The sequence below is a fragment of the Astyanax mexicanus genome, chromosome 2, assembly GCF_023375975.1.
Source record: "Astyanax mexicanus isolate ESR-SI-001 chromosome 2, AstMex3_surface, whole genome shotgun sequence".
Lineage (NCBI taxonomy): Eukaryota > Metazoa > Chordata > Actinopteri > Characiformes > Acestrorhamphidae > Astyanax > Astyanax mexicanus.
The window spans coordinates 7,379,300-7,395,867 of NC_064409.1; the positions used below are offsets into that span (position 1 = coordinate 7,379,300).

Genomic DNA, 16,568 nt, shown 5'->3' on the forward strand with positions numbered 1-16,568 from the left:
AAGCATTAAAGCATCATTATGAATGTCTTATTTACACACAAACTAACACAAACAATTATTAACCACCTATTTATTTCCTTTTTACATGTTTTCATAGATTTCAAATCCCTTTTATTTGTTCTTAAAATTTCTCTCCATCTCCATCTTTCTCCATTCCTAGGGGAGCTGGTACAGGAGGTCTGGGCTTGGCCATTGAGGGTCCATCAGAAGCCAAGATGTCCTGTAAGGATAACAAAGATGGCAGCTGTAGCGTGGAGTACATCCCCTTCACTCCTGGAGATTACGATGTGAACATCACATTCGGAGGCTTGCCCATTCCAGGTGCGATTGGTCTTCCCTCAGACAGGCTTGTGCTACAAATATATTATAATTATATGACCCAGAGTTTTCTTTTACAGTCAAACAGTAGTTTATACATGTGACTGTTCCAACAGTGAGCAAATGTCTGGAAGAATCAGCTCTAGTCACATTTCTAAAGGGAGCTGTAGGAAAATTGTGATGAACAGTGAATTAGGTCACAGTAGGAATGTGTGTGAAATGCATTATTTGTTGAATGTGTGTGTGTGTGTGTGTGACTCACAGGCAGTCCGTTCCGAGTTCCAGTAAGAGAGCTGGTTGATCCCAGTAAAGTGAGGTGTTCTGGTCCTGGCCTGGGCAACGGAGTGAGAGCTCACGTCCCACAGACCTTCACTGTGGACTGCAGTAAAGCTGGTCTGGCTCCTCTGGAAGTGCTTCTGTATGGCCCAACTGGTGAGGAGAGAGTAAACATATACAAACACACAGTACATCCACTATCATACTATCATACCTACTGTACTGTTCTTCTACTTTTTAATTTTAATAACGGCAATGCTTTTTTGTTACCGTAGGGACAACAGAGCCTGTTAGCATTACAGACAATGGTGATGGCACACACACTGTCATCTACACACCTGCCAAAGATGGACCTTACACAGTGTGTGTCAAGTATGCAGATCAGGAAGTGCCACGCAGGTGAGAATACATTATATTCAAAGCTACAAAATCCTGGATTTTTACCTTCTGGTTCTTGATTTGGACCTAAAACATGGTCCATCTGTTAGTCTATTAGTCTGTTAATGTTGACCCTCAATGAACCAAATATGTTTGATCTTACGCATTTAATTCTGGTCATGTTTGTGACTCTGATGTATCTGTAAATTTAAAAGCATTGATCAGTTTTGCATCTTTTTCCAGAAGGAAACCAGTGCAGCTATATTGCCAACGTAAAAAAGAATTAAACTAATATGGTAAAATTCTGAGTTTGATTGGGGACACATTCTTATTTATTTTGTCTTACTGAATCTAGAATATAAAAAAAAAAAGTATTATTTAAAAAATATTATTACTATCACCCTGGCTTATCGGTTCACTCAGGGTTTCTTAGTGTAGTGCTATCGGGCGGCAATGTTTGCTAGTGTTTACTGTTTGCGTCTAATGCTAATGCTGCTGCACCCAGCTATATTGGAAATCTGGAAATCTAAGGTTACTGTAAATAAACAGAAGCTATTTACTCAGCCAAAGTGTAGATTATTATCCAGGGCTCATTTATAATGAAAACATGGTGACACCCCTATTCCTTACTAGTGTCGCTTAAAATGCGCCTTATGTATGAAAATATACCAGAAAATACACGTTTATTGACAGTGCGCCTTATTATCCAGTGTGCCTTATAGTGGGATAAATATGGTAAATATGATGGGGATGGTGTCATCACAGAGAGTGTTTTTTTTTTTCCTTCTGTTTCAGTCCATTTAAGATTAAGGCGCTGCCGGCTCATGACGCTAGCAAGGTCCGGGCAAGTGGGCCTGGCCTCAACGCCTCGGGTGTTCCCGCCAGTCTGCCAGTGGAATTCACCATCGATGCCCGCGATGCTGGCGAGGGACTCCTCACTGTCCAGATCTTGGTGAGTGACATGATCTCCTCTCCAGAAACAAAGCTCTTTGTTGTTGTTATTGAACTGGAATATGGGACGCAGTTTGGCTTTATCTGTTGGCTGTTTCTACTTAATATACAACGACTTAAAAGTCCCACTTCCCTCTCCTTTCCCTGCTGTGCTGCAGGACCCGGATGAGTGCAGGCGTGAGGTCTCTGTGTATGTGGAGGACTGGGGAAGGAGGGTGTGGGACAGTCATATTGTAAAGGGCACCATCCCCTTCTATATTCTTAGGAAAGGCTGTGTAAGGCCGCGATTTCCTTTTGGCACCCCTAGTTTTTTTGTCCCCTCATCATGTCCAACTTCACCCTTCCTTCCTCCCTCTCTCCCCTCATATTCCTGCTTCCTGAGCCCTCATACCCTCATGCACCTTTATGCCCAAGCTCTCCATGCCCTAGTTTTACCTCCACCACATCCTCATATAGGGTAAAGCATCCTCCACTGCTTAAGTATTGCAGTGTGGCGTATGCCAGAAGGTGTTTGTGGAACATGCTGAAGCTAATATAAACCATGGGAAAGAGTTTAATGGGGGCTTCACAAGAGTGCTGGCTGTTATCCAGCGCCACTTTAGCACTATGATAACTCTGTCTCTGTCTATTTCTTTCACACACTCTCACTTTCTATTTAATATCTTGTACATAAATACATTAAATCCATAAATAGAGCACATTTCTCACAAATTGATTTTTAGTTCAGCTCTTCTATTTATGATAAAAGGGTACTGAGGGATTCTGGGAGTTGTAGTTCCTGAAACAACTGGCTTTTGGCTTGTGCAGAGATGTGCTACCATTTGGGGGTGTAACAATGCATTTAAATATCATTATATTGCAAGGCAAAAACAAATAACAGTGTGTATTGCGAAGAGTAGGCACTCTATGATTATTAAATGCATTTTGCTTATTATTTTTTATTATTATATTACTAATAATAATAATAGTACATTTTGCAACATCAGGACACAGTTATCACTTGTCTTCACATAATCTATATTCTTAATTTACTCAGATTATCAAATTTTCAATCAAATTGTAGGCCTCTTGTCGTGGTATTGTTACACTCCTACTGCCTGTTGAATTGAACTGTTGGAATGCATGCAACCAATTCACATCCAAGTAAAATGCATTGTCACTGATAGAGGGACAATTGTGTTTACGGATGTGTCTTCTGCTTGCCATGCTTGGTAACGTATTAATGTAGAGATGAGTTAAAAACCCTTAATGCTCCTTTACTGGTCTTTGTGGACTGACAATCCATTGAGTTTGGGCTAATTCCTCATGGTGGTTTCCTACTACTTTAGTGCTACTAACTTATAATCAATACAGATTGATTACTTAATATAAACAGTGCAGCTATTTTGGCATTGTTTATATAACGGTCACAGATTATATAAAATCAATACCTGTTAAAGGGTCAGATTAGTTTTTGAAAAATATCATTTAAAAATGTTAGCTGCTGTATTTGTAAATGTAATTCAATTTTCATTTGAATTTAATAGTTCTGTTCTCTACTGTCAAATTTCTGAACTCCCAGGCTTACATAATGTAGATTATGCAGTAAGTGTGCTAGATTAGCCATCAAATCCATAAATATAGCACATTCTCAAATGTTTATTCCAACTCTTCTATTTACTATTAAAGGGTACTGAGGGATCCTGGGAATTGTAGTTTCTGACCCAACTGGTTTTGGGCTTGTGCAGAGATGTGCTACCATTTGGGGGTGTAACAATGGTTTAATATCTTAATTAGACTCAATTAGACACTCCCAGGCTTACATAATATAGATAATGCATTAAATGTGGTAGATTGGCCTTTACAATGGTCTCTATTGGGTTTTCCATTCAGCAAGTTTTAATTAATTTTTAAATGCGCATGAAAAACCTGAATGGGAAAACAACCTGAAAAAAAAAACAAATATAACAAAAAATATTTTTTTATGCTAATAGGAGAAAAGGGGAAAGGTTAGAAAATCATTTATGTAAAAAGACTGATAGAAAGGGTTTGTTATAAAGCTTCTGATAAACATTTTACACTACCCTATACTTTTGCATTACCTGTATAAAGCAGTGCTTATCCTCTTTTTAATTTGGATGCACAGATACAGCTGTCCCTATGGATGGTCCCACAGCTTTTCAAAGGTTGCTTTAGACCTTCTATCTGAGCAAAACTGTCTGGTGCGTTTGTGCTCCCAGTCACTCCTGAATAGGTGGACCTCTTCTCTTTCTGGCCATTATCTCTGTAGTTGTACCTGTCAGTATATTAGTTAAGCTATATCTACAGTAATTCAGCCATATAGAACTATCCTTAGTTCAGCTGAAGCACTGCCAAACACACTTACATACAGTAAATGACACATACTGTATTTAAAAATGAACATTAACACTGTGTTTCTTTTTCATAGGATCCAGAGGGAAAGCCAAAGAAAGCAAACATCAGAGATAACAGAGACGGAACATACACAGTGTCCTACGTCCCTGACATGACAGGTCGTTACACCATCACCATCAAATACGGTGGAGACGAGATTCCCTACTCCCCCTACCGTATCCATGCTCTGCCCTCTGGAGATGCCAGCAAGTGCTTGGTTACAGGTTAGAATCTATTGAGTCCACTTAAGATATACTTTTAAAAGCTGGTATTAGCATAATTGCTAATGGTTAGCATTTAGTGGATTGCATATGGTAATGCAATAATGTTAATCTGTTGTGTTGTTCTGTGTTGCTGCAGTTTCCATTGGAGGACATGGTCTGGGTGAGTACTTTTATTAGTTCATTTTTCAATTTTCATCATCATATTAAAGACTTTTGTGTAGTTTTCCAAAGTTTTCTGCCCAGAGATGTTCTTAACCCTAGAACACTAACGTTATAATCAGTAACATTATCGCTAACGTTGGGTTTACGCTCTATAACAAGTTTCGGAACCCTAGTTTAATTTTACAACATACAACATCTAGGCCTGTCACGATATAAAAAAATTGCACACAATATTTTGTCCCAGAAATTATTGCGATAAACGATATTGTTGCCAAATATTTAGACCACTAATTTGGCACTACTAAAATAATAACATAATAATGTAACAAATTAATTAACACTTTTAAAGACAGTAAACTTTACATTCCTGTTTATGTACCTAATTTTGGAAACTTGAAAAGTTACAGCTTGAACCACAATAGGTTATAGTAGGTTCTTCAGTACTATATATACATATACACATTGCAAAGTGCAGAGCTAGGGGAACCACGTGTCTCCATGACGTGCAGCCCCGGTCTGCCCCAGCTGGCACGCGTTGAACCGGCATAAAGACACTGCCTTAGCCTTCACTCGAAAGATACACTGATAGTGAATGGAGGGCTGAGGCAACATTAAGCAACTAGAGCCGCACTAAGCCATTACTATGTTTCTTTAAGTTTGTTTTGGATGTTAATAGAGGGCATTTTTCCTAATAAAGGTGCAGCCAATCCCACAGTCACAATATAAGCGCATTTTGTAAGTTCAAACACAAAGGACAAAAGATATCACGATTATTAAAATGATTGAGGTCATGTCCATTTATTGAACGGTAAGTTGATAATGTAGTTATTGTGACAGGCCTAACAACATCACATAAAATAAAAAAAGGTACCATGGATGACCCTATAAAAAAGCAGAAAAAATATTGAAAATAAGTTGAATATTGGGATAAGTTGAATTTACTTAAAATTTTGAGGAAACTGGTTACCCATTACTTAAATTTTTTTCTCAAAGTCCCATTCAACTCAGGCAGCAGCAACACAATGAAAATCACATGAAAACGTCATGTGGGTGAAAATCTCCCGGTGTTAGAGTTCAAGGGTTAATCTAGCTGTGTGTGAATCTTGCACCAGGCTCAGGACTTGGACCCACCATTCAGATTGGAGAGGAGACCGTCATCACTGTGGATGCAAAGGCTGCTGGGAAGGGGAAGGTCACCTGCAAAGTGTCCACACCTGATGGAGCTGAACTGGACGTGGACGTGGTGGAGAACTCGGATGGAACTTTCGATATCTACTACACGGCCCCGGAGCCTGGGAAATACGTGATCACCATCCGCTTCGGAGGAGAGCACATCCCCAACAGCCCCTTCCATGTGGTGGTAAGGACTTTTTTGAGCTTTGATTTACAGTATAGAAAACTGTGCATTATGGGTAGCCTGTATATGTGAAAGTCTGCTAGATCAGCTAGTGCTGAAGTACATGATAAAAAAGTAATACCTTTAGTTTACCGGTACTTTATTCAAATGCAAACACGTTACACATGACTCTAAAGTCTGTAAAATATATGTATAAAGAGCTATTTACTTCAAAATGTAAGAAACCGGAGTAGAACCTAAATAAATCAAATATATTTGATAAATTGAATGTCTTGGACTGCTCTGATAGATAACAAGTGCATGTAAATGATCCTAATCAGCTGCCTAATTATTTAAATCACTGTAATGTGTTGACACTATGGTTTTACAATACAAAAATAATTAAATTCATCCGTATGTTTTATTCACTAGATACCTCATGCTGACATTAAAGGAATGGTGTATTTTAGAAGTTGTCTTTAGTTTAGCACTAGAATGCGCTACAAGGCTAATATTAGCATTAATAAACATTATAAAGTCATTATAAAAACCTTGTGTATATGCCCACACTATACTAAAACAGACCCCTGTCTGATAACATATAAATGTGCTAAACTATTTGGATACGTATTAATTCATCATGATCTCTGCATTAGGACAGATACATGAATAATACTAATAAACCTAGGGTTTATACATGAATTAGTTTATTACTTAGCAGCATTCAGCTTCAGTTTTATTTATTTTTATGGTTCACAATTTCAAGACATTTTGTGTCCTAAAATACATTAAGAGATCTTACCAACCTAATTGTAGATATAATCCCTATCCAGACAGAACGAGTTTTTCTTAGGGGGTCCTGGGGTAACTTTCTCTTTTATGTGGGGTCCTCTGTCATTTTATTCCTGTCCAGAACGACCGTGTGTTTGTTTTTCTCAGACGTGCTTTGAGAAAATTATCTACAGTTTTTTGCTGAACTTCGTGGTCCTCCAGTAATTTTAGTCCAGTCCAGACGCACATCTCTGAGTTTCATCACCTCGCGTAAAAAAAAAATATCTATTTGTCCACTGCCGCTCACCGTAATTACACTTTGGCCGCTTGTGCATTTCCATGGAGATCCGCGTAAACACAACAGCGAGTGGAAATGGAGGAGCTACTGAACGTGATGTCAGGTTACCGAGAAAACCTAAAAAACTCACTGGTCCTCCTGTTTTTTTTTTCAATTGCGGTCAGGATGCAAGAGTTTTATCACTGAGTAGAAGTGTGAAATATTTTTCACAAATGTCCCCTTGAGAAACTAATCCCATCTGGATAGGGCTAAAGATAGTGTTTGAGTTGTTCATAAAAATAATTTGGGTATTTTAAACCTCTACTGTTGAAATGTATACACTTGATTTTGTTTTTTGCCATTAATGACCATTCCTTTAATAAAACACATGATGTATTATGCAGTAATTACTACTATTTATCACACACAGGCAAATACGATTTGAACTATGCGCTATGTGTAATTGCATGTGGTTAAGTAATGGTGTGACTCCCTCCATTCCCAGGCGTCTGATACCATTCCTATAATAGAGGAGCCGTGTGATAAAGTGCAGTTGCAGCAGCCCTACGCCCCCTACCAGGGTTACTCCCCTCACTGGGTACACATCTCAGCCCTCTCCTTCCCTCTGCACTTTTCTCCTTTTGCTTTCTCCAGTCCCATTCATCCTCCCACTTTAACCCCTCCATCCATTCCACACCTCTTTCCATCGTTCTACGCATAATTAATCCATGTAAAGGGCTTCGCTGCTGAAGGCTTCCTGGAAGCAGCATCATTTGCCTCATATTAGCAGAGATCTCCTGTCTTGTTGCTGTTTAGCTCTTATTTTGCTGCTCTTCTGTGCATGGCTGGCTCGTTGGTTCTCTATTGCGCTCTCTATTGCTGCAGCTGCATTGCTCTGTCAGGACCCGTGCAGCCTGGGTCCTCGCCTGGTCTGTCTGCCAGAGTCAGTGCCTCTCACCTGGCTTTGTGCACCTGCCTGTCCCCTCTTCCACTGGTAAACACAGCTAACTTTAACCTCTTCTGCTTGATCCAGGCCACAGAGGAGCCAGTGACCGCCATCAATGGCATGGAGCCCATGCTCCGCCCTTTCAACCTCGTCATCCCCTTCACAGTGCAGAAAGGAGAAATCACAGGTTTGGAATGTATAAGTGTTTTTTATATATGTTTATCCTAATTAAACTAAACACATTAGACCACTGAATGTTTCCTATCAGTTGACCTGTAAGTGCTTTGGTCACATTTTTTATACCTACTGTTGCAGAACTGTAGAACTACTATAGGCAATAATCCAACTCTTATCTCAAGAAAAAAAAAATACTGAGCAGTGTTTAGAGGCACTAAATAACGCTGATGTTCCAGAGCTGTACTATTATAATTAAGTAAAGTCTGACAGCTTGAAAAAGATTTGTCACTATCCTCATGCTAGAGTGCTGAAGAATACAAAACAGAATAGCTGTGCTACAGCTTCTAATGACATGGATACTTGCTAAAAATCTGTTTATTTGGGTGATTAAAGAGCTGCCGTTTATTTACAGTAAGCTTGGATTTCCAGATTTCCACTAAGGCTTGGTGCAGCAGCACTTTTTGAATCCCCATTCACTATTTACTACAGAATTGGATCACATAATTCATACCTAATATATTTGTACCCAGATTTGTTTACTTATACATAGCTCATTTTATACAAATTTGTATATATTTAGGTTGGAAAGATGTTAAAAAGGAGATTTTAAAAAGGATTTTCCAAAAAAAAAAAAAGATGTGCATTCTACTCTCTTTAGTGGATAAGAAGAATGACTCCACCTCTTCAATAACTGTTTTTCAGGTGAAGTGCGTATGCCCTCTGGTAAAACTGCCCGGCCTCACATCACTGACAATAAGGACGGAACAGTCACTGTGAAATACGCCCCTACTGAGAAAGGCCTGCATGAGATGGATATCAAATATGATGGCAACCACATACCAGGTGCTAACAGACACTGCAAGCAACATTATGTAGCATTTTTGCTTCACTGAGTGATTAAGGGAAAATAGCATCTCTTTCATGGCTAATTTGGGATGGAACGTTGATAACTGCACTCTTTTACTTTGGTGGAACTGTATGGTTTCTTGTGAGAGTACATATAATATAATTTTAAATGCAGGTGTACAGCTGTCCATAAGGGGGTGCTCACAGCGTGATTTATTATATTATATATATTTATTGGCAATGATGTAAGCATGAACTGTTACACCTGTATAGGAAGCCCCGGAGCAAGAATACCACATCTCACATTATGCTGCTTTGATATATTTTTTTAAATATATATTTTGTCATTATTCTGTCAGTAAAGCTTTTATGTTTAATCTGTTTAATATGTCTTCTTACAGGGAGTCCACTGCAGTTCTATGTAGATGCCATAAACAGTGGTCATGTGACCGCATACGGACCTGGGCTGAGTCACGGCATGGTCAACAAACCTTCCATCTTCACGATCGTTACCAAGGATGCAGGAGAAGGTATGCATGGGTTTTTCAGAAGCCTTCAAATTATCATATTTTTCGCACTATAAGGCACACTAAACCAATAAAAATCTATAAACATTTATCTTCTGGTCTATTTTCATACATAAGGCGCACTGAATTATAAGTTGCATTAGGAAACACTAGTAAGGAACAGGGGTGTCGCCATGTTTTTCTTCTAATTCAGCAAAGCTAACTGTAATTCTTAAACAAAAGCAATTTCTTTTAAAATTAAACGATTTCTCTCCTGAAAACGGTTTATTTGGTTAAATAAAAGGCTTCTTTTTATTTACAGTAACCTTAGATTAACATATTTCCACTAAGGCTGGGTGCAATGGCATTAGCATTATCAGATAACCGCTAGCACTAGCCACGATTAGCATTAGTAAGTGCCGCTTTACCATGCTACACTGAGGAGCCCTGAGTTTTCTGTAAACTAGGGTAAGCGATATAAGCTAGCAGTTCATTTCACGTAGCTTGTTTTAACACGGTAAACACAGAGGCTACAGTCAGATATACTCACCTCTGAATGGCGAAAGAACTAGCGCTTAGCGTGGTTAGCGGGTAATGCTAATTCTGCTCTAGCAGTGCTAGCCTGGGTTAGCAGCAGACTACAGGCTGATGATACTCACCTCTGAGCAGCAAAAGAGCTAGCGGTTAGTGCAGTTAGCGGGTAATGCTAGTAGTGCTCCAGCATCGGTGCTGGAGAACTAAACTGAAACTCCTGTATAACTCTGTACTTCAGCGAAGTGGCTTTACTGCTCCTTAATACCTGAGTGTGACTTATAGTGCGAAAAATACAGTATTTTTTTTTAGATCCATTTCCTGCCTAGTTTTCCTAGTTTTCTTCCCTGATAGACAAAGATATGCAGCAGCTTTTCTGTTTAGTCATTAGTCTGTCTTGTTTGTATCAGGTGGTCTGTCTCTGGCGGTGGAGGGCCCCTCTAAAGCAGAAATCAGCTGTAAGGACAATAAAGACGGCACATGCACAGTGTCCTACCTGCCTACTGCACCGGGAGACTACAATATCATCGTCAAGTTTGATGACAAACACATCCCTGGTAGCCCCTTCACTGCCAAGATTACAGGTGAGTGTGTGTGTGTGTTTGTGTGTGTGTGTGTGTGTGTGTGTGTAGGGTGGAGGTCCGTTAAGAAGGAAAGGAGACCCAGAGACACAGAAGAGCAATGTGATGTTTCTCTATCAGGTCTGGGAATTAAATGTGCACCAATGTGTGTGTGTGTGTGTGTGTGTGTGTGTTTGTGTGTGTGTGCGTGTGCGTGTGCATGCATGCAAACATCTCAAGGTTTGCAAGTTACAAGTTATCTCTTTGAGGGAGTTCACCACATCCGCACAGTATCAGGTGACGGTTGGAGGCAGGTTGTTATTAGCGCTGTGGGCTTTATCTGAACAGGAAACACCTGTGCCCCCCTCACCCCCTCTTCTTTCTCCTAGTCTTCCCTCACTTACTGTTGCTCTGTTTGTTAAACTACTGTACAACACAGACCTGTATTCACCATGTGTGCAATTTTTCTTTATTTCTACTTCTTTAAATCCTATGTTTTTATAAAATTATATATGCTGTGATTTTTTTCACTGTTTTAGTCCATTTTCTTTGGTTAATTACTTAATTGAACTATTCTTCTTTCCTCCTCTCTCTCTGTTTGCATATTGTTTTTCTTTTGAAGGAGACGATTCTATGAGGACATCCCAGCTGAACGTTGGCACAGCAACAGACGTGTCCCTGAAAATCACAGAGACAGACTTGAGCTCCCTTACAGCTAGCATCAGAGCTCCGTCTGGCAACGAGGAGCCCTGTCTGCTCAAGAGACTGCCAAACCGTCATATTGGTGAGCAAGATGCAAGGCCTGCTACCATGAACAGCAGCATCACTCTTATTTAGCTCATTTAGATTTGTTTAGATGACCTGGGCCATTTTTTAAACATTTTTAAAAAGATTTTATTGTGTTAAAAAAATAATCAGTGTAAAGAAGCATTTCAAATCATAATTACAATATACTTTATTTTTTACACAATAAGGTGCACTTAAAATCCTTTAATTTACCCAAAAACATCAGTGTGCCATATAATCCGGGGTTCATCTTGTGAATTGTGTATGAATTTTACCAGTCAGCTATTAAGGAGTAAAGCCACTCTGCTGAAGTCCAGCGTTATACAGGGGTTATTTCAGTTTAGTTCTCCAGAACACAGCTAGCACAGCTGGAGCAGCATTAGCATTACCGCTAGCAAACCGCTAGCTAATGTTGGCCTGGTTTACTGGAGCACTCAGGTTTCCTCAGTGTATCGCTGTTTAGCAGCATTAGTGAAAATATTGGAAATCTAAGCTTACTGTAAATAAACGGAAGTGCTTTATTCACCCAAATAAACAGTTTCTAGGAGAAAAATCTGTGTAGATTAACATCCAGTGCTCAAGTTTTTTAATTAGAAGGAAAACATTGCGACACCCCTGTGACTTACTAGTGTCACATAATGCGTCTTATAATCCAGTGTGCCTTATGTATGAAAATAGACCAAAAAATAGCAGTTTTAGCAGCATTTTATAGTGTGCCTTATAATCCAGTATGCCCTATAGTCCAAAAAATACATTAATGTTTATTGCACACTATTAATGTCATGCAAAAACCTTGTTGTTGTTTTATATTGTGTGAAAATCTCATGATAAGTGGATTAAATGGTCAAAAATTCGATAAAATTAGAAGATCTTTACATGACAGTCTTGAGGCTTGAGGTGAGGTCTAAGAGAGGCTCTATCATTGATCTTATATCTGTCTTTAATCTTCTTTGCTTATAAAAGGAGAGGAAGGGGTCTGATATACTTACACTAAAAAAATTCTTGATTTATTCTAAAATGTAAGACTTAACAGAAAACCAGGCGTGGACTAAGCCCTGTTTATTAAACAGTAATAATTCGAGATGAATGGCGTTCATTGGAGTTCAAAGATAATCTTATCTCTAGTATTGCCTGTACAGGCAACTGGATTAAAGTTGCTTTAAGAATAGATTATAGTGCAATCAACAAAAGTTTCCTTACATTTTTTTTAGATGAAAAGTCTAATCAAAGACCATGATTGACCATTATCGTATGACTGTCAAAAAGGATGCAAAATTGGCAGTTTTTGATGATCAATCATCAAAGTCATTGTCAGCACTTCTGTCCCTGATCAGTGATTGCCCCGAGCAATCAGAAAATTGTCAACTGTCAACTCAGCATGCATAAAAACAATCCCTGACAGCTTCTCCTTCCAATGCAGACCTGTGATGAGGCTGTCAGAACAGCAGAATAACAGCCCTCTGTTCTCCCCACAGGAATCTCCTTCACTCCTAAGGAGGTGGGCGAGCATGTGGTGAGCGTCAAGAAGAATGGCAAGCATGTCACCAACAGCCCCTTCAAGATCATGGTGGGCCAGTCGGAGATAGGAGATGCCAGTAAAGTCAAGGTGTTTGGCAAAGGCCTGGTGGAGGGACACACCTTTGAGGTGGCTGAGTTCATTGTAGACACCAGGAGCGCAGGTGAGGGTCAACACCAGACTTGGTAATGTCAAAATGTCCATCTCTTTGAATTTACTGTATATGTGCTAGCTAAAGACATCCTAAAGCTAGAAAGCTGCAGATGTTCCTCCTTTTTGTCTACAGCTCTGGAAAAATGAAGAGACCACTTCAGTTTCTGAATCAGTTTCTCTGATTTTGCTATTTATAGCTTTATGGTTGAGTAAAATGAACATTGTTGTTTTATTCTATAAACTACGGATAACATTTCTCCCAAATTACAAATAGAAATATTGTCATTTAGAGCATTTAATTGCAGAAAATGAGAAATGGCTGAAGTTACAAAAAAGATGCAGATGCAGTTTTCAGACCTCAAATAATGCAAAGAAAACAAGTTCATATTCATAATTTAGTTTTAAGAGTTCAGAAATCAATATTTGGTGGAATAACCCTGTTTTTTAAATCAGAGTGTTCATGCATCTTTGCATCATGTTCTCCTCCACCAGTCTTACACACTGCTTTTGGATAACTTTATGCTCTTTACACTCCTGGTGCAAAAATTCAAGCAGTTTAATCTTCCTCTTGATTATATTCCAGAGGTTTTCAATTTGGTAAAATCAAAGAAACTCATCATTTTTAAGTGGTCTCTTATTTTTCTTAGAGCTGTATCTACTATACTGCAAATCAGCTATGGTCTGTACGTTTTAAATCTCTGATTCTGATTCTATTTTCTTTATGTTAGGCTATGGAGGTTTGGGCCTGTCCATTGAGGGACCGAGTAAAGTGGACATTAACTGTGAGGATGTAGAAGACGGGACGTGTAAAGTGACGTATTGCCCCACGGAGCCTGGAACTTACATCATCAACATCAAGTTTGCTGACCAGCATGTGCCAGGTACAGTACAGTATGCAGCACATCTCACTACAGTTCAGGTCCTCACTGTGTTTAGGGGTGGGAATCTCTTGGCACCTTACAATTCGATTTAGTTGAGAATCAGAGGCCTGCGATTATCGATGCATCTTGATTCATATTTTTCTTCTTGTGAAAGCACCCAAATCGATGGCTTAGTGGGGCTCTAGGGTCAAGGGTCTTTATGCCGGTCCCAGCTTGCTGCTCAATCAGTCCAATGCATTCCAGCTGGGACAGACCGGGGCTGTATGTCACGTTCAAATCTGAATTCATGCATCTTTTTTACGCTTTTACGCATGCGCTACATGCTTCTCTCTCGTACCCACACATCTATTGGTGCAGCTGTGCAGCTATAGCTGCAAAAACAGCAAAAGCAAACCACCTGTCCTTTTTTTTTACCTCCTCGACCTGAGCATGAACTTCAGACCAGCTGTTTACTGTTTCTCCACTCCAGCAAAAGATGCTCCACAAATGAGCTGCTAACAAACGCATCCATATCCCTTTATAAAGCTACGAGTCGTCTCTCAAATATGAGGGTTTTTGTTGTTGGTGAAGAAGGAGAGGTGTATACACGTATCAATGTGCGCATGTGAGGCAGTGTTTCAGGGATAGATTCGTTATTTTCACATTACACACAGATACAGCTCACTTACATTTGTGAATGTGAACCAATGAAGATCTGAGCAAAAAATCTGATTTGAGCAATGTGCCTTGTAATGTAAACGTAGCCTAGGAATCAAAAACTGTCCCCGCCCCTTACCACCATGTGGTAATTTTCTCTGAAATCAGTCTATAAACCCTTTTTTAAACACACTTTATATATTTTTCAGCATGTTTTTCATGTCTCTTTTTCAAATTTTAGGCAAAGTTCCAATTGTGCGTTTTTCTTTTTTTCTTATTTTTTTTGCAGGGAGTCCGTTCACAGTGAAGGTACTGGGAGAGGGCAGGATGAAGGAAAGCATCACGAGGAGAAGGCAGGCTCCCTCCATCGCCTCTGTGGGCAGCACATGTGACCTCAACCTCAAAATCCCAGGTGTGTCCACCTTTACAAATACTTAATGATATTATAAATTGAAGTTAAAAATAGAGCTTTTCTCTGCTATTATTAATAGAGACACTGGAGGCAAAGTTGCTTTCTTGCTTTGTGCTTTATTCAATCTGTCACACATTCTGTTCTATTTTCCATCTTGTTCCTTTCAAATCACATTCTTTTTTTAGACTTGTGAGCAAGAGATTGAAAGTCTCACTTAGTTGGAGAGACTTAGAGACCGAAAGAGAGATAATGTAGAAGTGCATTATTTATATAGTAGTTATCTATGTTTTTAATCATGATTATACAGTATGGCTATCTTTTTCATAAACTCTCATACAGTCACACTAACACACAGATTATTTCCTTTCTAGGGAACTAATGCCAAATAAAAACACAGATTTAAATATACAGATTTATGCAGTTCACACTAGGGCTGCATGATATATCGTTTAAGCATCACCATCGTGATGATAAAGTGTGATGTATGCAGTCAAATCAAACACGTCAGGTTGCAATGTGTTAATTCTTTACACAAGAAGTAGATACACAGCGCTGTCTCTGTGTCTGTGTAAGTGAGAGGCTGCTGCTGCCTGAGAAGTGTGTGGGGGAGGGCAGGCGTAAACATGAGGTAACCACATGGCCTCCATCCACATGGTTGAGCACGTGCTTGTAAATGTGGGCACGTGTTAAAAGCTGTGTGTCTATCTCAGTTCAGCACAGTTTTGCGGCGCAGATATTTTCAGTTACAGCTGAATTCACGCTTTTAATCCCAGAAAAAAACGATCTTATTTATCTTTTAAAAAGCCATTTAAATGCCTGATTAAAGGGCCGATTACTGTTGTTTTGGTGTTTTCCTCAAAATATTGAGTGCTTGGTGCTGACTCTGGCTCTTGATTGGTCCAGACACGAGACAGCACGCGGGTGGGGGGCGGGGCTTGTGACGTCATGGGCCCTGCGTTATTTAATATCGCGATATATATCATCGAAAAAAGGACATTTGCAATGTAAATTTTTTCCAGTATCATGCAGCCTTAGTTCACACATCACATAAACAACACCCGCCCTCTCAGCCCTCCTTCATGTGTTTTCTAGCTGTCCTAATTTCTCCTTTTTCACCACTTCTCCTCCCTCTTTCTCTTTCTCCTGTTTCTGCTCCCCTCTTTATCTTTCTCCGGGTCCCTCCTGCGTCCTGCAGGGAACTGGTTTCAGATGGTCTCGGCTCAGGAGCGGTTGACGCGCACCTTCACGCGCAGCAGCCACACGTACACGCGCACTGAGCGCACAGAGATCAGCAAGACCAGAGCCGGAGAGACCAAGCGCGAGGTTCGCGTGGAGGAGAGCACACAGGTCGGGGGAGACCCCTTCAGGGACGTGTTCGGAGGATTCATGGGCAGAGAAAACATAGTGCCCTTCAGCAGCATCCAGGCCCGCCAACCTGAGGGTGTGTGTGTGTGTGTGTGTGCAGGTTGCTGCTAGATGTAACACATTTGGGAAAATAATGTGTGTGTGCTTTGGTGTTTAGCCAGCAAAC

The 16,568-nt window shown here is 39.8% G+C and overlaps 1 protein-coding gene across 7 annotated transcripts in view; it reads left to right on the top strand.

Annotated features, from left to right (window-relative positions):
• flncb (filamin C, gamma b (actin binding protein 280)) overlaps positions 1-16,568 on the top strand; it is a 112,675-nt gene that overhangs the window by 86,127 nt on the left and 9,980 nt on the right. For 4 of the 7 annotated variants that reach the window (XM_049473290.1, XM_049473291.1, XM_049473293.1 and 1 more), the window contains 17 exons: positions 161-321; positions 583-750; positions 870-993; positions 1,768-1,924; positions 4,352-4,541; positions 4,678-4,701; positions 5,816-6,063; positions 7,593-7,685; positions 8,121-8,220; positions 8,913-9,053; positions 9,458-9,586; positions 10,504-10,677; positions 11,276-11,437; positions 12,915-13,118; positions 13,837-13,989; positions 14,915-15,037; positions 16,233-16,478. In XM_049473290.1, coding sequence (XP_049329247.1) covers positions 161-321; positions 583-750; positions 870-993; positions 1,768-1,924; positions 4,352-4,541; positions 4,678-4,701; positions 5,816-6,063; positions 7,593-7,685; positions 8,121-8,220; positions 8,913-9,053; positions 9,458-9,586; positions 10,504-10,677; positions 11,276-11,437; positions 12,915-13,118; positions 13,837-13,989; positions 14,915-15,037; positions 16,233-16,478 — 2,597 coding nt within the window. The remainder of the gene's footprint in view (positions 1-160; positions 322-582; positions 751-869; positions 994-1,767; positions 1,925-4,351; positions 4,542-4,677; positions 4,702-5,815; positions 6,064-7,592; positions 7,686-8,120; positions 8,221-8,912; positions 9,054-9,457; positions 9,587-10,503; positions 10,678-11,275; positions 11,438-12,914; positions 13,119-13,836; positions 13,990-14,914; positions 15,038-16,232; positions 16,479-16,568) is intronic. The other 3 variants (XM_049473292.1, XM_049473294.1, XM_049473295.1) reach the window with 2 other exon arrangements.